Source organism: Acartia tonsa, chromosome 1 (genome assembly GCF_053477335.1).
Source record: "Acartia tonsa isolate MP-2025a chromosome 1, ASM5347733v1, whole genome shotgun sequence".
NCBI lineage: Eukaryota > Metazoa > Arthropoda > Copepoda > Calanoida > Acartiidae > Acartia > Acartia tonsa.
In genome coordinates this window covers 34,985,772-35,009,869 of record NC_137260.1, presented here as the reverse complement: position 1 = coordinate 35,009,869, position 24,098 = coordinate 34,985,772, and the positions used below count along the sequence as shown (strand labels likewise).

The 24,098-nt window shown below is 32.3% G+C and overlaps 5 protein-coding genes and 1 long non-coding RNA gene across 6 annotated transcripts; 2 read left to right on the top strand and 4 right to left on the bottom strand.

The window, feature by feature from the left end:
• Window positions 1-168: 168 nt before the first annotated feature.
• On the bottom strand, window positions 169-6,316 carry LOC145317625 (uncharacterized). The gene is made up of 13 exons (XM_080158776.1): window positions 6,231-6,316; window positions 5,708-5,794; window positions 4,672-4,760; window positions 4,417-4,498; window positions 3,992-4,040; window positions 3,391-3,468; window positions 2,482-2,554; window positions 2,146-2,244; window positions 1,785-1,857; window positions 1,197-1,250; window positions 983-1,040; window positions 661-727; window positions 169-324 (listed from the first exon to the last, which is right to left on the bottom strand). The coding sequence occupies exons 4-13, from the start codon at window positions 4,452-4,454 to the stop codon at window positions 287-289; spliced, it is 627 nt and encodes a 208-aa protein (XP_080014902.1). The 5' UTR covers window positions 4,455-4,498; window positions 4,672-4,760; window positions 5,708-5,794; window positions 6,231-6,316; the 3' UTR covers window positions 169-286.
• A 1,726-nt stretch (window positions 6,317-8,042) lies between these two features.
• LOC145332947 (uncharacterized) lies at window positions 8,043-11,232 on the bottom strand. Its single transcript, XR_013884381.1, has 3 exons — window positions 9,169-11,232; window positions 8,401-8,433; window positions 8,043-8,162 (listed from the first exon to the last, which is right to left on the bottom strand). It is a non-coding gene; the product is annotated as an uncharacterized LOC145332947 (long non-coding RNA).
• Window positions 11,233-12,456: 1,224 nt separating this feature from the next.
• Window positions 12,457-14,822, bottom strand: LOC145317834 (histone H3). Its single transcript, XM_080159111.1, has one exon. The coding sequence runs from the start codon at window positions 14,770-14,772 to the stop codon at window positions 14,362-14,364; it is 411 nt and encodes a 136-aa protein (XP_080015237.1). The 5' UTR covers window positions 14,773-14,822; the 3' UTR covers window positions 12,457-14,361.
• A 1,273-nt stretch (window positions 14,823-16,095) lies between these two features.
• Window positions 16,096-16,784, top strand: LOC145317614 (histone H4). The gene has a single exon (XM_080158764.1). It carries the CDS (start codon window positions 16,351-16,353, stop codon window positions 16,660-16,662), a length of 312 nt encoding a protein of 103 aa, XP_080014890.1. The 5' UTR covers window positions 16,096-16,350; the 3' UTR covers window positions 16,663-16,784.
• Window positions 16,785-18,811: 2,027 nt separating this feature from the next.
• Window positions 18,812-19,975, bottom strand: LOC145317607 (histone H2B-like). The gene has a single exon (XM_080158754.1). The coding sequence runs from the start codon at window positions 19,209-19,211 to the stop codon at window positions 18,837-18,839; it is 375 nt and encodes a 124-aa protein (XP_080014880.1). The 5' UTR covers window positions 19,212-19,975; the 3' UTR covers window positions 18,812-18,836.
• Window positions 19,976-21,734: 1,759 nt separating this feature from the next.
• On the top strand, window positions 21,735-22,252 carry LOC145332937 (histone H2A-like). The gene has a single exon (XM_080178054.1). The coding sequence runs from the start codon at window positions 21,757-21,759 to the stop codon at window positions 22,132-22,134; it is 378 nt and encodes a 125-aa protein (XP_080034180.1). The 5' UTR covers window positions 21,735-21,756; the 3' UTR covers window positions 22,135-22,252.
• The last annotated feature ends 1,846 nt before the right edge of the window (window positions 22,253-24,098 follow it).

The window sequence follows — 24,098 nt, the reverse complement described above, 5'->3', positions numbered from 1 at the left end:
TTACCACATTATAACTCAGAATTTCAAAGAATCGGTGTTGAATTTCAGAGGAACTTCATAATTTCTATTTTATCTTTACCAGATATAAACTAATTCTAAATAATCAATCTATATAGGTATGCTATACCAAATGGATTTGAAATGATATTTTTCTAAAAAGAAAGAATATTAGAATTTTTATCACTTTTATTACATGAAAAATGCACATTAGATAACAATAACAATTTTGGACAGTAATAAAATTGTTCACAAAAAAATCTTAAAATGGCGCATATTATTTTCTGAATTACATATGACCACTTGGTGAGATACAGGTAGACTGAATAAATAGATTAATATGAAAAAAAAATAATAGACAGATATATAGTGTTGGGTTCGGGTCATCATAGCCAATTTCAAAGGACATAAATCCTAAAACCAGCTCTTTAATTAAACAGTACTTGTCATGAAATTCTATAAGACATGTTAACGAGTTACGCCTGCTGGAGGGACGAGGTATTCTTTCTACTCTCACCGTTAAAATGCAAATGACTTCGTAGTATTCAGAATTTCTACATCATCAGATAAACCCCTATCTAGGCCGAGAATAGAACCTATCAACTTTCCAAAAAAATTAGCGGAAGAGTTATTAGTTAATTATTATATTAATCTATTCCTGAAGACCATGTTGATAGAACCATTTATGTCCAGACAGAAGACCTATGCAGCTTGCTATTTCAGATTCCTTATTCAACACACAATATGTCAACTTTAAGGGCTGAAAAGTAATGAAAACTTTTTAAAAAAAATTTGCAAGTTGTTGTAACGCCAAATTTCAAAGAAGCTTTTTGGTTAATTGAGGCATTCCATATGTACAATAGTACAGACAAGTTATCCATCAATAAACACCTAGTCTCAATGTTATTCCTTCATTGTCATTCGCCTATCATAGCAGGAACATTTTTTTTTTTTTTTAGATGGAGTCGCTATTGTGAAGTTCCTTGTAAAGTTTTGTTCCATGTTCTGGGGTTTCTGAATCACTTATCTCTGCGTTGGATAGTCTAAAAAATTACATAAACAATTTCTAAAACATCATTTATAAAGGTTTGTAAAATATAGGGAAATGTTAAAAATAAGTTTAGCATGTTTGGAAAAAAATATGATACACAAATCGAATCACAAAACAAAATTAAAATTAGAAAAAAATGTTACTGTACCTTGATAGAATTCTGTGCACGCATTCTTCGGTAACATGAAGGCTCAGCTTACACCTATGTAGTTAGTGATATACATGTTAAGTGATTAGTCAATGAAAAATAAAACTGTTATAGTAAGTGGACATTGAATAAGTAAATATTGTGAGAGTTTCTCGCATACCCTGATAAAATATTTCTCCCAGCTAGCTAATATAACGATACCCCTCCCCCCCCCCCCTTATTATTTTACCCAATTCCCTCCTCTGACCAAGGAGTAACGTAGAGACCAATCTGTGAGGACTATATTAGCAACCTAAATTGATGGCAAAAATTGCCCTGTCACAATATCCACGTATTCTATATCCATTGTTATAATCTTATTCAAAATAAATTATTGTATTTTAAGATAAAAATTTGCCGACATAAAATTTCAAATTGTGCGTCGACTTAATGGCATATAGGTAATAAAAGTATCTTTTTTACATTTTAATTTACAACTTTTCAAGTTATATTCAATCACAAAAAAAGGCTAACTAATTAACTATAATAAAATTATTATTTTTTACACTTTTATAGGATATGTTACCTTGAAAGATGATGTATACTTACTTGCACTCCATCCTATTTCTCCAGCAAACATAATGATTATAGATGACGAGGTAGCCTTTGTCCATTGTATGTCCTTGTTACAAACACATCAATAATTACCTATTCTTTAGTAAGTCAAGATACGGAAATTAAAAATCAAATGTTTGAATCTAGGCATTTTTTACAAGCTTTGAAAATTTCTTAGCAGTAGAAAAAAATGTGACATTAAACTGGCAAAAAAAGAACATGGGACACAAATAGAAAAATGGAGCAGGTAAAAATGCAACATGAAAATGGAGGGAAAATGCACTGACATGTAACAAGATAGAAAAAACCATGTTGCATAAAAAATGGCGGGAAGAATACAGGAATAATTATGTGCCTGATGTCATATTGAATACATGTGATGCATGGGAGTCCGGATCCTTACACACTGTAGTTCTTCTGCTCTCAAATAGCTTGTCCCCAATCTTTATTGCAACTTTAAAAAAAAGTTATCATCAAAATCAAATGCTATTCAGAAGTCAAACTGTATATAATTCTTAATGAGAAAATTATATTTATAAAATCTAATTAAAATACAAGAATAAATGAGTTTTTAAAGTTCCGAGAATGAATTGGTAAAAAATCAAATGTAACACAAAAAGGAAGAAACAATGGTCAATGTTAATACACTTTTTAGATTTAGAATAGAAGTGCTACTCCAAAACTGAATTACCTAGATCTGAGTAAATGTAGTATCGCAGAAATATAATATCTTTGGTGAGGTCGTTATGGTGAAGCCTTTTTCTATAATCAATTTATTCACATTTTTGCCCTCCATAAACAGCTGAGATGGGTTTTTAATAAATGCCGCGTTTTTTCGACAATTTTTTAGACTTTGATTGATTGAACGAAGACGATGGGAGAGTATACAACTTAAGAATTCAAAATTTTAAAATTATTATTTTACCCATTTGTATAATGTCTAATACAACTTAAATCCATTTTCGCTGCATATTTATTAATGCATCTTTTAAGATCTGTATTAGACATTATACAAATGGCCAAAATAATTATTTTAAAATTTTGAATCCTTAAGTTGTATACTCTGTTTTAAACCTTATTTCATCTTGAAGATCAATGCCCCGTACGATTTTAACAGAGTATACAAATTAAGAAATCAAAATTTTAAAGTTATCATTTTAGCCATTTGTATGATATCTAATACAGCTCTAAAAAGATGCATTAATAAATATGCAGCGAAAATGGATTTAAGTTGTATTAGACATTATCCAAATGGCTAAAATAATAATTTTAAAATTTTGAATTCTTAAGTTGTATACTCTCCCATCGACTTCGTTCAATCAATCAATGTTTAAAAAATTGTCGAAAAAACTCGGCATTTATTAAAAACCCATCTCTGTTTCTTTACAAAAGGAAAAATTATGTTTTTGACGTTTTGTGCTTAAGTCAAAAGCACAAAGACAATTAACTGGATGAATTGCGAAAGTCTGAACTAATCATCGAAATTATTCCACTTTTTATAAGCTAAGATATTTTCTTTCTATTCGCCTTTTGTTTATGTCTCTAGTCTGACGATGTGTTAAAAAAGTCTTCAGTTTAAATCCGTGAGTAAACAGTTCCTGATGGCTACAATGACATCTTTAAATTCAGTTGGGTCACAGTCAATATTGACAGCCTTCTCCTCGTGGTCAGGAACAACCTGAACATTGTCATCATAAAACTTTTGGTAGTGCAGCTAATTTAAAAGTAAGTGTCTGTCTGTCTTTCAGTTATGATTCGGTTCATTTCATTGTAAAAAAAATACATTGAGTATCCCATCGAAGAATAGAGCGATAATAAATAGTACCAGAAGATCGAAAACGTGATTAGACGAGTAAAATGCCGTTTCAAATACTGAAATATTGATATTACTAGCGGCTATAGTTTTATGTTACTTTTAGTCTTCAAGTTAATAAATAATAATTAATAGGTCTATATTATTTGAAAATGTCCCTTTACATTTTTAATATAACATAAGGCGGGTAAAGATATAATATAATGAGAGCAAAATCATGTCATATAAGTAAAATTTTGGGATTCTATTTTTCCTTCTTGACAAATAAGAATTTCTTTGATTGAGTTTTTTTGAGCAATTACAATATTATTAGATATGTATACAATATATATTGTCTCAATAATGATAGCTTATTACATTGATTTCTATAGTTGAAATATAATTTTACCTTTATTGCATGTTCTACAACTTCTTTAATCTTGTATCCATGGTGTCTAGTTTTACCAACATTTTTGTTTCATTATATTTTTTTTAAATTATGAACTCACATATATTTAAATCCCAAAACTATATTTGTCAAATAGTTTTAACCCATCTAAAAAAATTAAGGGTCAAACGCCCCTCCCTTCCACCCCAGAACTAATTTTACCTCAGGAGAAAACTTTAAGGAAATAGTGGTAACCCCCCCTGGCCCTCCCCCCTCAAAAAAAAAATTTTATTTAAGGTTTTTGCAAGATTAAATAAGATGAAATATGTTTGTTGAATGAAGAAAACTTAGCTACATACGCAGTCTGTTTACTTCTTAATAACTAAGGAAAAAGTAAAAATATTAATTAATAGATAATAGACTTGCAAGAAACAAAACCCTTCCTAAAAGTTCTCAGCATTTCTTCAATAACAGAGACAGGCATATTTCCAAACAGAGATTTCTTTACTTCAAAACATGTTCCTCCAACTAAAAAGCAATAATTAAGCACCATAATAGACATTTTTGTACAGAAGAATTTTCCATTATTAATTAAAGTTTGACCAATCCCTCCACAAAACAGAATTAGGACCATTTCGAAGTTCCCATAAAAGTTCCATCTGCACTGTAATTAATTAGTGAACTATTAGTGTTGACCCTACCTTTAAAATGGAGAACATCTAGCTTGCGATCAATGGCAGCCTCTAGCTGAGCTAGTTCAAAATATCTTGCCTCAGAACGTAGCACTAGTTCAATCATTTTCCAAAACTGCTATTTAGTTTTTTACCTTGTTGTCAACTAGCGGTTGCGCCCATAGCATCTAGGAGCTTCTTAAAGCGAAGTTATAGAGAAAGCAGAAAATAGCCCAAAACCATTCTGGGACCTATGTGAAGCTTCCATAAAATAAAAAAACCTGTTCTGTGCAGTAGTTAATATTGAAATCTTCAGCTACAGACAAAAAAAACTTAGGCTCGACATGTCGCGTTAAGGCTCACTGTCTTTACTACTTTATGAAATAGGATACTCAGCAGTCAAAGTCGCATTCATTTAGCCTTACCAGCAGCCACTCATTCATTTAGCCTTACCAGCAGCCACTCATTCATTTAGCCTTACCAGCAGCCACTCATTAATTTATCCTTACCTGCAGCCACTCATTCATTTAGCCTTACCAGCAGCCACTCATTCATTTAGCCTTACCAGCAGCCACTCATTCATTTAGCCTTACCAGCAGCCACTCATTCATTTAGCCTTACCAGCAGCCACTCACTCATTTAGCCTTACCAGCAGCCACTCATTCATTTAGCCTTACAAGCAGCCACTCACTCATTTAGCCTTACCAGCAGCCACTCATTCATTTAGCCTTACCAGCAGCCACTCACTCATTTAGCCTTACCAGCAGCCACTCACTCAATTCATTTAGCCTTACCAACAGCCACTCACTCAATTAGTTTAGCCTTACCAGCAGCCACTCACTCAATTCATTTAGCCTTACCAACAGCCACTCACTCAATGCATTCGTAAAGTATGATTTAGTTAAAGTTTTAAAAATATGATGCGCAAAACTCGACATAGCCAAGCCGTATATCAAACCGCGACCTTTTTTCCTCATCAAATATTTGGCTTTTATTTTTATCTCTTACTATTTTCAGCCTGGTATCTGTCCCTGTATTCCTGATTGTCTATAGAAAATTTCCTAGTAGTTGTTGTCTTGTCAACTCTGTCCCCCAATCATTTTTATCATCGACATCATTTTCTTTCTCAGTGTCAGCTTTCTCTCTCTTCTCCCTATCAAAACAAATATAGTCATTTGAATTGGAAATATTGGCTGGAATCGCAAACATAGTTATATTTAGGTTTTCAAAGATGTACATATTATTATACATAAATAAATTGAATACCCAAATAGATAAATTTTGTAATATTCTTTTTACTTCCCCAAAGACATAAACCTAATATTATTTTTTTGACATATACATATAAATAACCAATAGCCTTACCAGGACCACCAAAACACTTCTCTTAAAATTGAGAAAATACTTCAGTTTTTATGATTGTTGTTTATAATTTTCTTTATTATTACCCAATTTTACTATGACTAAGATTCTTATGAAAGGAAGAGTATCTGCGTTGTATAGAATGTTAACTATCACTGAAATTCTATTTGGCATACGAGTTCCTTTTTTGTGATTTCTTGCTTGTATCTGGGCTTGTAAAAAGTTACCTAATGCTGTAATGGTTGATATTGGCATAATAGTAAAGTTCATCATAATCACTCTCTGTAGCATGCGGTGAAACCACGGTATAATCTTAATTCAGTAAAAGGACATTTTTTTCTTTGCTTTTAATTTCTTACAAAAAATTGGGTAAATATTTTTTATCATTTATTGTCCTAATAAGCTATACAAATATAAAATATTGATTTTGGAAAGTATAATATAAAAAGATGGTTGGTTAATTAATCAATACATTAAACTTACAGAATATTAATTAAAGAAAGAAAAGTTTATAATTGTAAATATTATATTTTAACCTTTTTCAGCACTTTCCCCCTTCTTTTTTATTTTCTCATTATTTTTAAAAAATTTAAGTGTTAGAAATATCTTGAAGCTTTTTTTTAAAATGAAAAGTATGTCCCTTTATCCTGAGGACTGAAATAATTGTTTGATACATCCAAGAGTTGGGCATACCTAAATATCATGCAAATAAGAGTTAATTAAGTTAGTTTAGGATCAGACAAACGGACGACGGAAATACAAAAGTCTAATTTATGTATTTGGATAACAGATAGGAATAAAGTTATATATTTTCCAGTATGGCTTCGAAACCGATTTATATCCGCTGGATTAGAACCGGTCCTCAACCATACTGAAAAATCATGTATCCCACCGTATTATGGACAATTATTTTTACAAATATTAAAATAAAAATTAATACCAGTTTTGTCAGCCAAAGCCTTCGGCCCCTCGGGACTAACAAAAACTGGTTTTAATCTTATAATTTTTAATTTATAACCGCGGAAAGCTGTCTATAGTACGATGCATTAAAAATCTTTCTCGTATTCATTTGAATCCGGTGGAAAGGAACCGGTTCTCATCGGCGTTCGGCACCTCGGGGCTAAAAAAACTGGTTTTAATCTCATAATTGTACATTCTATATCCGCGGAAAGCCGTTTATAATACGATGCGAGAAATAACTATTATACAATTATTTTGCTACTAAAGACATAATTTTGTACTATAATTTTGTATTGGGGATGGAGGGTATAATCTTTATTTGAAAATTCTTGTATTTCCAAAGATTACCTAAAATCTCTGAGTTGATTAAGTAATAATTTAAATCTGTCTGGGTCTCTATCAATAAAGTATTCTCGTTCCTAGCATGTAAAACATTTTCATGGATTTTTAGGAACGAAGATGCTCTACAATTCACATGTGCTGCTCAGCAATACTTTTTAAATATTACTCCTTTATATTGTCCCTTTTAATTGCTCTTTCTCGCCCATTCAATTCTGCTTTACTCTATTCTGTGCTTTACCACTCCTCCCCCAAAACCTTTTATAATCACTTAACCTATTCTAGAAATTCCACTTCTAACATATATTATACTAGCGGCTAAAATCTTAAATATTCAAAAAAAAAATTTCGGGAGGGTTGGGGGTGTCCCACCCCCCAAGAAAATAGTTAAAAACCTTCCCGGGACCTATGACAAGCTACCCTGTTAAGGAGAACCTAATCGGTTCACCGGTTAGCGAGATCCTTCGGTACAGACACAAAAACACACAGACATCCTGTTACTTTAGTATAAGGATATCTTAGGGATTTAGATTAAACATAGAGAAATATTTAAAACTCTACTAAAAAGAGCAACACATTAATTGCTTTAATTGTAATAATGTTTTGCATCAAATGGAAAAGCCCTTTTCGATATAGATTAATATGCAATTAGCTCTTATTATTAAAATCTAGTAAGCTTGTTGTGGCCTAATATTTGATTGTCCTTGTTTTATACTTCACCCCTAGAGGATTGAAGAAAGGGGGAGGGGTAAGTACTATGTCATTGTCCATCCATAAAATTCCTGAATTATTGAATTATCAGACTCGTTTCTCAGCAGCATGTCAGGTTCGAACATTTGCACCAGCAATGACTTTGGCTCCTAGAGTTTGTTAGAAATTAAAATATAAGCTAATACTTTTTAATCCATGTTATAACTAGGGCTCGGCAGCCAGAGAAATTAACCTTTTTTCTATTCAATTTTAAAAGATATATCTTTATATTGTTAAGCTTATCTACTTTAGTTAAAAACAATTTTTGACAATCACTAAAATAAGGCAGATATTAAGAGCATCGCCTGATATGATGTCGTTGTCCTTGATATGGTAGTATATACTTACCCTCAGCAAAGTGCTCCGTCTTGTTTCAAATCTAGTGCAAAAAAAGAGAGTTTTAAAATATCAATATTCAAAAATCAAATAAAACCTTAGGTTTATGCGCAAAGAAGTAAGTTTTTTTAGTCAAAGCTGAAGATTTTGGTGATCACTGTACCGATTGAGTTCCTTATTTTGGGGAATCTTCACATAGGACCCAAAATAGTTTTAGGCCATCATATTTTAAGTTTAAGTTTTGGGATAGTTATAGGCTATTTGTCAATCATTGAATACAGAGTTCCTAGATGCTAGGGGCGCAACTACTTGTTAAAATATAAAACATTGAGATACTTATGAAATATAGGATTCAATTAAGCACCATAAACTAGGTACCATCAAACTCTAACTGCTCATACTTTTTTTTTCAATTGGCAGTATTTAAAATCATGTAGCAATCTAGCTTCATTAAGTTCATTATTATAAGTGTTGCTAAATTGAGGTTTTTTCCTGCTTTTTCTAAAATCATTTAAAAGGGGGACTTCTGATAATTGCCAGCTACCAAAGTAGGAATTTATTGCTTAAAATTTAGATGATATTAATTTACCGTCCATTTCTCCATCCCTGAAGCCTGTGCAAAAGGGATTCTTTAGAAAATGAGCCAGGCTTTCGGTTATAACAAGAGTAGATTTATTACGTTACATAGATTGTGGTAAATCTTTCTCCTTACGTTAATAATGTAAAGAAAACATTATTATAGAAAATCTTGACTGAAAAACATTATCTCTCTTATTTCCTTGTGCCCCCAACATTCAGAGTTATAACATCATCTTCTAGTAAACTCATTTTTATCTCTATGCACAACAAGGATATATCTAAAGAAGATTATTTCTTTTCTTTAAGTAATCCAACTTTTTAGAACATTTATTTTTCCCAAACTATTTGTAACGATCAAGATAAAGGAATGATACAGTAGGACAAACGAACATTGAAACTTGTAAAGTGTAAAAACTTAATAAGCAGAATATAAATAAATAAGTCTAAACAATTTGTAAGTAAATTTGTTTAAGGACATCTTAAATTTTTATGATAGCATTACTGGCATTAGCTGGTAATGATTATAGAGTTACTACGCTATCTAAATTGTATCTAACTATTACATTAATCACTATGCCAAGTTTGAAATTGATAGGACAATTCTAACATGCCTAAATTAACGATGAGAGCCTTAAGTTACAGACAAACCGACCCCACCAATTATAGAAAGTTAAAAAGTTTAACGATCACATTACTTTTAGCACGATCACTTATATGCAACTACACTGATTACTTTGGGACGGAGGTTATTGTCAAGGGAGAGAGAAAGAAAGGAAAAGTGGGGAAAGAGAATATATACAGGCTAATTACTTGCATTTGTATTATTACCAGTAGCGCAGCTACACTATAATTGGTTCTGTATGACACAGTCACATACCAATAAAGCTTCTATTACTAGTAGCGCAGCTACACTATAATTGGTTCTGTATGACCCAATCACATACTCAAAAGATATTATTACTGCATTTGTTTATTGTTATGCACGCAAACACATATACGCTCGTTCCTTAAATTTATATTTCTGTATATATTATTAGATTATCTCTAAACTATTTATTAATAGCGAAGCTACTCTATAATTCGAAATTTTTGCCTGTCTGTATGTATATACTCTTTATATTATTATTTGTTGATATCTTATAGTATGTTTGTACTTCGCTACTAATGGATGTTGTCATCCTTGTTTATATCACATTAGTATTACAGCGCTTCTAATGAACCATAGTTATCCTTGTTGTGTTATTGTTGCTGCAGTTGCAATAAGTTATTGGTTACCCCCCCCCCTTCCCTTTTCTCTTGATTACTTTCCCTCCTTTTTATCTCTTTTTTTGCAGTTGCATTTTTCCTTCCCTTTTTTATCTCTCTTCTTTCTCTTTGTTTAAAAATAACCTCCGTCATTAAGTTATCGCTACATCTTGTTGGTTATTCCTCCTTTCCCTCTCACTCTCGATTAAGTTTTCCTCTATCATTTCCCCTTTTCCTTCTATTCTTCTCCCTTTGAAAATAACCTCCGTCATAAAGTTATCGTTGCAACTGCAGGTTATTAGTTATTCCCTCTTTCACTCACCCTCTCAATTTCCCTTTCTTATTGATTTTTGTGGCAAACCTACTCAACACACTTTGCATGCCCGTACAGTACACCTGTAACGCGACAGGATAAATGGGAGATACCCCTACCAATGAGATTGAATATGATATTTATGGCTACATTTAGCGTACCAATGGATATTTACTTTTTAGGGCCCATAGGTCCTTAGAGCAATACAAATGACAAGAAAACATTAAAAATTTAACTGTTGAAAAATGTTAAGACTATAAAAAGTCTAGAATATTATGCAAATGTAGCAACTGGGATAGTTTTAGGCTATTTTAATACTAATTAAAAGTAGCGAGATGTTTACGGGCTATATATCTTTCCCTTTATATTCTCTAAATATTGATGGTGTTTTAAAGCTAATTGACAAATTAACCTTTGAGACTTGATTATAGAAGTGCTTGGATCGTAAAATGTGCTAAATCGTCTGAGTAATCATAATTCAAAAAAGGTACAAGAATACTTGTACCAAGAATAAAAAATTGTATTCAATAGGAGAAAAAATGCTTAGTAGATGAACGAATTTCATTCTTAGTTGGAGAGTTGCTTCGCTTTTGAAATTGTGACTAGCTGTTAAAGGTTTTTTTAATCGATCGGTCAATCATAACATGCCTTACATAACGATCAGAGTTTTCCGTTACGGACAGTTCGATGCAGAAAATCTCAAAAAAATACAGTGTGGCCACAACCAAAAAAATACTGATACTGAAGAAAAAAAAGGAAATACTGAAAATACTGAATCCTAAAATAAGAAAAAATACTGAAATACTGAACAAAAAAATACAAATACTAAATAAGTATTTTTTTATATGATTCCTCATTTCAAAATTTCATATATCATAGCTTTATTATTAGGAGGATATTTTAAAGATCTTTTAAATTTGCCTCTTAGATTTTCTTGCACCAATTAAGCAGAAAATGACTGATAAATATTTTAAATGATTACAAAACTTAAATACTATTTAGTTGAGTTAAGAGCATAGACGTCCAAACTTTTTTTTTTTGGGGGGGGGGGTAAAATTTTTTAAGTGGGGGTAATTATTTTTTTTTTTTTAGGGGGGGGGGGTAAAATGGCGCGCGAGGCAAATTTTTTTTACCCCCCCCCAAAATTTATACCCCGGGGGTAAACTTTGTTTGGGGTGGGGGTAATTACCCCCCATGAAATCTGTTGACAGGGGTAAATTTTGTTTACCCCCCCAAAAATTTACCCCCGTGGTAAAATTTTTGGGGGGTAATTCAAATTTGATTTAATATTTAGTAAATTTTTTTTCTTAGAGATTTTTTTATTTTGGGGGGGGTATATAGCCCCCCAAAATTGTTTGGTAATTAAAAGGAAAGTAAAGTGAGGCGCGAAGCGCCGAAAAAAATCTGACATCAACTACTTGAAAAAACATCTTATTTATGCAATTTTTTTTGGAATTTAAGAAATAATGAAAATACTGAATCATGAAAATTTCCAAAAACTGAAAAATACTGAATAAAATTTTCAAATACTGAATATTCAGTATTTACTGAAAATACTGAACCCCCAATTTCCAAATACTGAAGAATACTGAATTTTTTCAGTATACTGAAAAATGTGGCCACGCTGAAAATAAAAGCTTTTTTTTAATTGAATCAAACCATTTTACAAACACATAAAGGTACAAATTCTAAGTCTTGCCCACAAAACCTTTAAATTGGAATGAAAGTAAAAAGCTGCCTTTTCATCTATTCATAAAGATAAACCTGTTATGATGGGCTATTCTCAAACATGTCACTTATCGGGGGTAATATAAAATAGAATCCATGTCTCATATATGAGATAACAATCTTATAGTCATACGAGTACAGACAGACTCTACATATTTATAGAGTAGCTCTGTTACAAAATAAAATTAGTTATAAACTTACAATATATATATATGTATTTAAAACAAGAGAATTGCACAATAAATTCTAAAACTATATACTTGCACATTTATTAATATTTTTTATTTGTTTAACTTTAAGCTGTTGCTATTTGGTAATGAGATTTGACAAGAATGTCGCTCAGGCATCACTTTACATGTACCTTTAGTTGACGAAAATGCCCAAACTTTTCATCGCATGTGTCACAAGAATGAATTTTAGATTTAGTGTTGTTATGTTTCTTTTTATGAGCATCTTTGCTAATTAAATTGGTAAATTTTTTACCGCATTTATTACAGGAAAACGTCAATTCTTTTACATGAGAAACAAAATGTGGATGTTCCTTTTAGCTGCACTCTCAAATGACATTCCACATAGATCATATCAATGGCTAAATTCTTTTAATGTTATGAACAGTTTCCACATGGGCCTCAAGATTGCCAGAATTTTTAAATGATTCACTGCAAATATGACAAGCATACTTGTTAATTTTGGCATGCTTTTTCAAGTGATAATCTCGACTATGAGATTGAGTAAATGATTTGCCACGTATATTGCAAGAAAATGGCTTCGCCCCAGTATGTGTTCGTATGTGACTGGATCTACTACAAGATTGTGCAAATTGTTTGCCACAAACCTGACATTTGTATGGTTTTTCACCGTGTATAAGTTCTTTAGTGTTTAGTTAAATATTTCTATACTTTAAACTGTTTTTCGCAGACAACACATGTTACTGCTTTTCCAATCTTTTTAGGTGGAGACATTATGTTAAAATATTATCTGAAATAAAAATATTAAGAGCTAGACAAGTGCTTTCCCACAAATTGCCTTTTGTGCACAGAACCCCACTCCCATATATCATAAAATTAAAATAATGGGGGGGGGGATTAGTACTTTTAAAAGCAAAGCTTTTCTATAATTAGGGTCGGTCCGTCCGTCAGTTAGCTCTTTTCGTTAATTTAAACAGGTTAGAATTGTCCTATCGAATCAAAACTTTGAATGATGATTCCTGTAGAAGTTTGGTACAATTTAGAAAGCGTAGCAACTCTATAATCAATACCAGAATGTCCGTACGTCTATTTTTAACAACAAATTTTTGTATGTTAAAATTATCCGTTTCTTCTGATTTTTTGAAAACTGATTTCAACAAGGTACAATGTTATAAGCGAAGCATCTCTATAAACAAGTCCCAAAAGTGTGAGTATGTCCTTTAACAGTATCATCTATTTATGCAGTTTTGCCAAAAATTTACTAACATTGTTTGTACTGATCCAATTAATATTCTGCTAATTCAGTTCTGACAATTACAAGTGTTAATGTTCGTTGTCCTTCCATTTCAAAGCTTCACTTTTATGGATGTTGTCATCCTTGTTTCTTCTTAAACCTAGCCCGGCAGGGATACCCTGTACTGTACGTACTATTATAACTATGAACTATCCTAACCAACGGAAAACTATCTATCTCTCACCATATGTTCAAGTTCAAATACACCTCTTGTGTCCAGAAGATTTCCAAAATCAAGAGAAATAGCAACTAAACGAGGAACTGAAAGTAGGATATGAAAATTATATTTATGTACAGTAGAAATAATGTAAGAATATGATTATTGCACATGTCTGGTTCATATAAAATCAAAATGAGTTCTTGTATTCAACTATCCTTTTATGTAATCTACATTCAATAAAATAATTACCTTTCATCACAACTAGATTAACCCAAAAATCTTAAACATATTATATATATATATGAATCTCTGCTTTGTGTTCAACTTAGCATAATAAAAAGACTTTTGTTCATTATTATGTAAATAAAATATAAAATTAACAGAAAAATGTTAGTAAATCTCAATTTGTTAATTTTCGTTGGCTCTATAAAGAGCCGTTTTCTGCTGTCGGTCAAAGTCAATAAGCTTAAGCACGTTCACCACGGATTCTCCTGGCGAGCTGGATGTCCTTGGGCATGATGGTAACTCTCTTGGCGTGGATGGCGCACAGGTTGGTGTCCTCAAAGAGACCAACCAGGTAGGCCTCGCTAGCCTCCTGCAGAGCCATAACAGCGCTGGACTGGAATCTGAGGTCAGTCTTGAAGTCCTGGGCAATTTCTCTGACCAGACGCTGGAAGGGAAGCTTGCGGATCAGAAGCTCAGTGGATTTCTGGTAACGTCTGATCTCACGGAGAGCAACAGTACCTGGCCTGTACCTGTGGGGTTTCTTAACTCCACCGGTGGCGGGGGCAGATTTCCTGGCAGCCTTGGTGGCAAGCTGTTTGCGGGGAGCTTTTCCACCAGTGGATTTACGGGCAGTTTGCTTAGTACGAGCCATTGTGAATGCTGAAATTCAACTTAATTCAAACAATTTCAAAGTTCATTATTTATAGTCTAAAACACCGTTATAATAGTTGGTGTAGATGAATGAAATACACCATAAAAGAGAAGGTATTTTGATGTATAGGGATGAGATATTACCCGAACCAAGGGGGTGAAGTTATTCTTTTGGGGAAATCTTTTAAAAAGGGGTGGGTTGAAGTAAAAGGGGGTGGGAACTTACCATGAAATAGCGTCTACGTTTAAACAATGTTTAGATGTATGTATGGGTAGCTTGGGCCAGGATAAAAATGCCGTACAGTCACGCACTATAGTTATAGGGCAGATGTTTTAACTTAAAGGGAAAATTCAAATATTAAGGAAAGCCTAACAAACTACCTACCTACATTCAGGAAACTTAAATCCCAACCGTTTTTTCTATAAAACAATAACAAAGGGCGGGCTTTGTGAAAAATATACTTTTTTTAAAAAGAGAAAATTAATTTATCAATTTAAAACAAAACTATATAATAAATAGATGATATTACACTAATATATGCATATAATATAGCATATATTCAAAAAAAAAGTTTCCGTTTAAACCCGAAATTCTAATGAACTATAATTATAGTCTGGCTAAATATCTATAAAACTTATAACCATATCAATTTGTTTGTATAGACTTAGAGAAATATTTTATTGAATATATTTGACAATTTGCTACTTGAAATTTGCTACAAATTTTAGAAAGATATATATTCCATTTACTACAATTGTAAATTACTCAAATAAATCTGACCTTATTGATAAATACCTATAAAATATATATATAATAAAATCATTAGATAGTTTTTATGGATCTATCCGTTTAACAATCTATCTTTATTTTGTTAAATTTACTTCTATAAGAGGAAAACATATGTAATAAATAAAATTAGTTTTAATAAAGGTGTTTTCATGACGGTTTTATAAATTACCATGGCCAAGTATTCGAATTTAATATCTTAATATAAAATCTTTTTCATTTTTATTTCTATAAAAAAAAATTAGCTTTTCTTGATATTACAAGGTTTTTTCAAATAGGTAATACAAAATAATACATCCCAGAAAATAGTGTTATTTTATTTTTTTATGTAAAACATATTTTATCCCGATGAAAATGAAAGATCTATGAAAAGATGTTTCTCCTTAAAGTTGTAGGAATAAATTGTGTTAAATTTTAAATTATTGTACTAACCCAAAATGTTTTAATAAAATTAACTAAAACTTTAAAAGAAATATACCTATTACAATTTAACAAATATATTAAACAGGCTTATTTCAGTCTTTTGTAATTTCCCTCCTAATTTCTTTTGTATTGTGATAAAAATAGAACTTAATCCCTCCCCCGCTCCATCCCTCTCCAAACACAAAGACTTTGCTATGTGGCGCGCATTATACACAATATAGTTAAGTTTCACCTGCCTTTTTTGGTACTGGAACGTCGAGACTCGAGACTAACATCCAATAGGAGTTGCGGGGAATTGAGCGTGTTGATTATAAATATGGCGTATTTGGGTCCACTAATTCAGTTTCAATTTGAAATAAAACTATCAATATGACCGGCAGAGGCAAAGGTGGAAAAGGACTTGGTAAGGGAGGTGCCAAGAGGCACAGGAAGGTGTTGAGAGACAACATTCAGGGCATTACCAAGCCCGCTATCAGGCGTTTAGCTCGTCGTGGTGGTGTCAAGCGTATCTCCGGACTTATCTACGAGGAGACCCGTGGTGTTCTTAAGGTTTTCCTTGAGAATGTTATCAGAGATGCTGTCACCTACACTGAACACGCCAAGAGGAAGACTGTCACCGCTATGGATGTTGTCTATGCCCTCAAGAGGCAGGGCCGCACCCTGTACGGATTCGGAGGTTAAACTTCCTGCTCATCGGAAACAACAAACGGCTCTTTATAGAGCCAACCATAATTATCTTAAAGAGAGATTCTTTCTAGTTTTGAAAAAGACTGCAGTAAAATGATGGTTTAATAACAGTAGAGGTCAAAGATTTGACATAGCAGTTGCTGTAAAGTATTATCTCTAACCTTTCAAATTCTAACAGATAACAGGTTTGGCCATGTTTACTTAAATATATTTATCTTGGGTTAAAATAGTTCTTTATGATAACATTAACTTAATTTATCCAAGCTTAAACCTCTTTTAGTAGCAAGGTACTCAATAATTTACTACTGCATCCGTAACGTGATGGGGGGGAAATGTGATTTTCTAATATACAATCTCAGATAGACTGTTTTTTTTTTGTTAAAGTACTACTTAGCAATTACTTATACTAGGGTTGGCAATCCGAAATCCGTTTTTTGATAGCGGATTCTTAATTGATAGGCTAAAATTAGCATCTTGAGTTTTTTCTTTCAACTCCCCCTTTTTGAAGGCAAAAATTATCATGATTATAAATAATATCTTTTAAAATCTGGTTCGATTCTCGGAAGTGAATTATAGAGAACTTGGTGTTGAACATTAATTTTTAGGACATATGTAGTAGCACTTATTTTTTTAAATTTAAAAAACAGCCTTTTAAAATATTGCTAGAATCCGGAATCCGCCATTTTTTTGACGGTTTTTTGTAAGAATCCGAATCCGGTCCAAAAATTTGACGGATTGCCATCCCTAGCAATTACATACCTTCTACAACTTACTTGGTCCGTTAGTCTGTTTCTTTAATTCTCTTTTTTATAACCACTTTTGCTTTCCGTTTGTAAATCAATGATGTGTTGTGCTTAATTTGTTATGTTGGTATTACTCATCATTCAAAGTAGGGACTAAAATGTGAGGTATTAAAATTATTCAGAGTTTAGTGTTTAAAAATCAATAAATACATAATTAGTCCAATTAGACACATTAGCAAATTATAATATTCAAATTCTTATATTATTTTTCTTTTTTATATTAGCTGTATCTAAGATAATACATATTAGTTGCGAGAAGTTTCCTTAACATCTTTGATAAAAGATGTCGTAATAAATTGCTATGCTTAAGTTGAATATATAAATGAATCCGTACCAAATTACAAAGACATTCTTTGGACTAAATTACGTTTAATATAGCTAGCTGCCAAATGGCTGGCAGAACAGCATGTAAATATGTCAAAAAGAACCATGACGAAAAGCTCTAAGTAAAATATGTAAACTCGCAGTACACAACTTCTATTGATGTATCAGCTAGTCAGTTTTTTGCTAAAAAAAATAACCTTGTAAATTGTAATTTAGTCATGATCCAGTTTTAAGTAGAAAATAAATATATCAATACTTACTAGGTATCAATAATTATTTTTGTTTTAAAACTCTGGGCTTGTGTCTATGATAAATAGTTATTATATTTTTCAATGGCAAATAGGTGAGGCATTTATGTTTCATCCACCTCCTCGTGTTTCAATTCTTGAAACTAAATGGAAAGAACGATCATAAACTTTGTATGTAATATTTTTGTCACTTCAAATTATAGGGTGCTACATATAGGTCATAATATTCTTAAGTGAAGCCTTTGCATTTTTTTCTATAATTGTATTTAATGCCTAGATGGTTCTTTTATATTATATATTTTATTTTATTTTTCAGATTTAATTTTAAATTCTTTTTTTCCATCATAAAAGCAACCCACACCTCCCCCCCTTGTTTTCTTAAAAGGCTAGTATTCGATTTTAAGTTAAGTTTAATAATATTTGATTTTAGGCTTTTCAGCCAAATTTAATAATTAAGTAATTTTAAATAAATCTGTACTAGCCTTATTTGAAATTCTTCCTTTAAATATAAGAATAAAGTATAAATACCAAAACCAGTTCATTAAGTTTTAGATTTCAAGATACTTCATCAAACACACTTCATAGAAGATTCCCTCATACAAATACAGGTGAGTTATTTCCACATTCATTGAATATGTAAGGGCTTCAAACTTACTTAAGAATGTTGCCACAAGAAAATTTAACCAGAAGGTAAAATTATGATAGTTAATAAATTCATTTTCTAGAATATCTTTCAATGATAAATATGGTTGGTCCTGTAGAGGACCGTTTTTCCTTTGGGCAAAAGATCGATTTACTTGGAGCTGGTGTACTTGGTAACAGCCTTGGTTCCCTCAGAGACGGCGTGCTTGGCCAACTCTCCGGGAAGAAGAAGCCTGACAGCAGTCTGGATCTCCCTGGAGGTGATTGTTGACCTCTTGTTGTAGTGAGCCAGACGGGAAGCCTCAGCAGCAATACGCTCAAAGATGTCGTTTACAAATGAGTTCATGATGCTCATGGCCTTGCTGGAGACACCAGTGTCGGGGTGCACCTGCTTCAACACCTTGTAGATGTAGATAGCATAGGACTCCTTCCTTCTCAACTTCTTCTTCTTCTTGTCTCCCTTAGCAATGGCCTTCTGGGCCTTGCCGGACTTCTTGGCAGCCTTTCCTGAAACCTTAGGGGGCATGGTGATGTAGATATCAAACGAATCTGCTAGTTGTTGTAAATATCCAAAAATATATACTCTCTCTGTGTTTAAACTCCTAAGATAAAATTCCCGCTTACTACAATATTGCTTTGTTATCTTCAATTTAGTTGAGGCAGGTGAACATTTAGAATCCGCATCAGGCTTCAGTTAGTGAGGGACGCAGATGAGCGTCCTGTCCTTGTAGTACTGGCACGACTAAACTCTTGCGTACAGGCATGGCGTACAAGCGTAACCGAGCCTTAAAATTTTCCATAACAGATAAACTATTTTGGGTGAGAACTAAATTTTTTTTCCCTAAATAATATTTTCACTTTTCAAAATTAAAACAAAACGTATTATTTAAATATATGCTACCTACCTAATGTAAATAAATGACGGAAAAGTTGGATGGAAACACTTTTCTCAATATTCTTCTTAACAAATCAACAGTATGCTGTTTTATGCATTCAATTTATTAAGGATATTTTTAAAAAAGGCAAAAAATTCTAACCACAGAACCGACAGAGTTCTCATTTATAAAAAAAATTATAAGTATTTAGGTACGTTTCCCCCTCATAGAAAATAAATATATATTTTTTAAACACGAAATTTCTCAGATATCTTTAAATTTAAATATTTTTTCATAAAAAAAAGTCTTAGGGGTTAAGAATTGAAAGTTATGTTTGTTCTAATACGCTATAGTAAACATATTTTAAAAACCAAAAAGTTTGTTCTAACTTAGTCCTAAAGTTTGCTGTGTAGGGGGATACTAACTTGTCCTTTTAAATTTGAAATGGCTTGGCTTGGGTTAATATCCGTTCCATTCGTTATCTTTATTCTTTTACCGCCAAATTCCCACTTACAATTTTTTTTTCTGAAAAAAAAGAAATCTTTAATTTAAATAGAAATTTTAAAGATTTAATGAAAAAATGTTCAAATCTGTAACGTTAAAACAGATAAGTAGTAGCTCTGTATTGAGAAAGAAAATGGCAGAAAGATAGCATAAAACTATCACAATACCAAAATTTATCATATAGAAAAACAAAAAGCACCTAAAATATTATATAAATAGGATATTTAAAAGCAAACGTTTTTTTTAAGTTAAATCAATTATAAATGACATATAGAAATTTTTACAGTTTTTTTCTTTTCAATCAAAAGAACTATGAAAAATTACAGCACTTAACATTTAACTAAAAATTTTGTGTTTAACCAAAAAAAAACTCCCAAATATGAAACCCGAAAAAAGATATTTTTTTATTTTCTTCATATTTTTTCTCGTCTTTTAAAACAAAGGAGAAAGTTACATAAAGAGCATTTGACGAGTTATGCTACTTCTCCGATCCTTCAAATATTAATTTGGATTAGGTTATTTAATAAAGATAATAAAAAGGAAAATTCACCTTTTATCACATAATCACACGGTGTTTGAATAATAAGAAAGGTGCAATTTGTGATAATTTTAGTTGCAATTACAGAAGAAAAAAATGTTAGATTAAACTGCGAATAAAGCATATGTCTTACATATTTGATGATTTTGCGAAAATATTAGCCAATTAAATCATACATATTCTGCTAACCAATGAGCATATATTCTATAGGATATGGTCCGTCGGTATGTCTGTAGGGTTATTGAGGATTTGTGCTCGTCGGCTATATTATCTCAAACTAAAAAAAAACAATTCATTGACATTTTAAATCATTCTATATTTGTCTTTTCTCTATAATAATCATTTATGGAATCTGAAATATTGTATTTTTGATTAGTTAATAGATAAGCACAATTATAAAGTAGAATATAAATATATCATTTATATCTTTGCAAAGGTATAGGCAATGAGTTATAATGTTGTGTAGAATATTAAAATTGTGAAAAAATAGACCGTAATTTTGTTTCTTCTGTATACTTGTATAAATCTTTCAATTAGAGGTATCTCTACATCTTTAAGTCTTAATTTATAGTTTTTTTTTATCGTAAATTGATGTATAGCGTGACTTAAGTCCTAAAAACAATGAGAAATAATTAAGTAGTAATCTATTTCTTAACCTCAAAATTAACAAGCCCATTTAAAACACCCCAGAGTACGTTTATGTCTGTGATAATTTGTCCAATCAATAACTTGACTTTAAAATGATAATTCCTCAAACAAAAAAGTACAATAACATCAGATAAGCATATCTTCAAATAAAGGTTAAAAAAACTAAAATTACGTTAAAAATAGATTTGATCAATATATGTTCTTTGTTAAATTTCCCGGCTAAAGGCAGGTGAAAGTTTAGGTAAGAGGGAAACTATTTATGTCGTCCATTCAGCGGGGGAATATTATGTGCACGCACGGTGCGTACGTTTGGGGTGCTCAAACGGATAGGGGGAATTTAGACAGATAAAGAGAAGGCAAAATTGGAGAAGAAGATATTTTCTGTGCAAAGGGAAGGTAATTTTAAAGAGAATTGAAGCTTAGAATCTAGGCTGGGTATAAATAAGGCCTTAAATTAAAACTAATTCAGTTCAGTTTGAATTTATCCAAACACCCATCAATTCATCATGTCAGGACGCGGAAAGGGTGGTAAAGTGAAGGGAAAGGCAAAGAGCCGTTCAAGCAGAGCTGGTCTCCAGTTCCCAGTTGGACGTATTCACCGTCTTCTGAGAAAGGGAAACTATGCTGAACGTGTTGGAGCTGGTGCCCCAGTCTACATGGCTGCTGTCATGGAGTACTTGGCTGCTGAGGTTCTTGAGTTGGCTGGTAATGCCGCCAGAGACAACAAGAAGACCAGAATCATCCCCAGACATCTTCAACTCGCCATCCGTAACGACGAGGAATTGAACAAGCTGTTGAGCGGTGTAACCATCGCCCAGGGTGGTGTACTCCCCAACATCCAGGCTGTTCTCCTCCCCAAGAAGTCTGAGAAGACTAAGGCTTAAGAAGTTGAACGAATCTGCTAACTACATTGTACCTGAAACGCTCTCTTTAAAGAGAGCAACCAAAATTATCAATGAGAATTTTCATTTTACCTATATAAATTGTGTTAAAAAAACACGATCGCATCACTCTTTGCAATATAAACCCTACATTTTTGGTCAAAAACTAACAAAAAAATGACTCAATCATGTCCAAGCAATGACAATTAGAAAACATCATTGATTTTGATTCCTACTTACCTCTCCTGAGCACTACAGCTCAAGTCCTAGCACTTGTGGAGAATTTTTCCTTACATGGAGATTTAAAAGCAACAAATCGTCTTAAATACTATAAATTGTCTAGATAGATCCCATAATGTTCAAAGTTTATGATAGGGCATGTAAAGACCTTTCTATAGACACCTTAACCAGGTTTCTAACTCAATCCTAGCCAATTTGGCATAAAAAATACAGACCCATCAAACATTGAGACATGAAAGGTTTCTCTAGTCCTTGATGTTTGGCAGATTTTTCTTTTTTATGCCAAAATGGCTAAGATTGTGTTAGAAACCTGGTTAAGGTGTCTAGAAAGATCTTGACATGCCCCATAAAAAATTCTAAACATTATGGGGTTTATCTACAAGATTTTAAGTACTTATAGCGTTTTTTTTAAGACAGAGCCGTCATGATGTTTGATGGGTCTGTCTAAGGGGGGGGGGAAGTTCTGACACATTTGCGTAAACCTGGTGTATAGGCTTTATCTTTGGACTGAGAGGATAGGCTATTAGGGATAAAATCATTCTTATATGATAAATTTCCCCCAGATTTAAGCTTTTTTGGATAGGCCTCCAGGTTTCGGAGCTCCAGGCCTCCAGGTGGTCTCTGTACAGGTAAAAATTGAAAATAAGATTTTTTTTTGAAGAGTTAGAGGTTAACTTATTAAACAAAATATGCTTCTTTTTGATTGTTATTCACATATTTGAAGAAAAAACATACATATTTTGTCTCATAAGCTGACATCTAACTCTTTAAAAAAAAATTTTTTTTTCATTTTTACCTGTAGAGAGACCACCTGGAGGCCTGGAGCTCCGGAACCTGGAGGCCTATCCAAAAAATCTTAAATCTGGGGGAAATTCATCATATAAGAATGATTTTATCCCTAATAACCTATCCTCTCAGTCTAAAGATGAAGCCTATACACCAGGTTTACGCAAATGTGTCAGAACTTCCCCCCCCCCCCCTTGATGCCAAATTGCCAAGGATTGAGTTAGAAATCTGGTTAAGGCGTCTATAGAAAGGTCTTTATATGCCCCATCAAAAACTCTGAACATTATGGGGTCTATCTACAAGATTTCAAGTATTTTAGACAATTAATTCTTTTTTTAACAAGACAAAACTGTTAAAATTTGTAATAAAATATGCACTTTCCATATAAGGAAAAATTCTCCACAGGGAGTAGGAATCGAGCTGTAGTGCTCAGGAAAGGTGAGTATCAATCCAAATTCAATAGTGTTTTCTCATTGTCATTGCTTGGACATGAATTGGGTAGTTTTTTGTTAGTTTTTGACCAAAACTGTAGGGTTGATATTGAAAAGGGTGAAGCGATCGGTATTTTTTTAAAACCCTTTATTACAATAAAACCAACTATCAGAAATCTGTTCCTACAGGACATTTTAGCTGTAGCTTGTACACATGTAAAGCTTCTCTAAAAATGAGAACTTTCTATGTTCTGTGGTTTTTGAGATCTAAGCTTGAGCCAAAAAAACTGATGATATTAAGTCTTATAATACAGATGAAACAAACCAACTTATTAAGAAATAATAATGTATTGCATAGCATAGCCAACATAGGAATATAACTATCTAACAAGAAACTAAGAACAAACAAAACTTTACCTTCAAAAACGATGAAAAGAGTTTTTTTGATTACTGACAACATAAAATGAGGATGTGCACTACAATGGTTTGGGCAGGGAGGGGGGGTTGTTT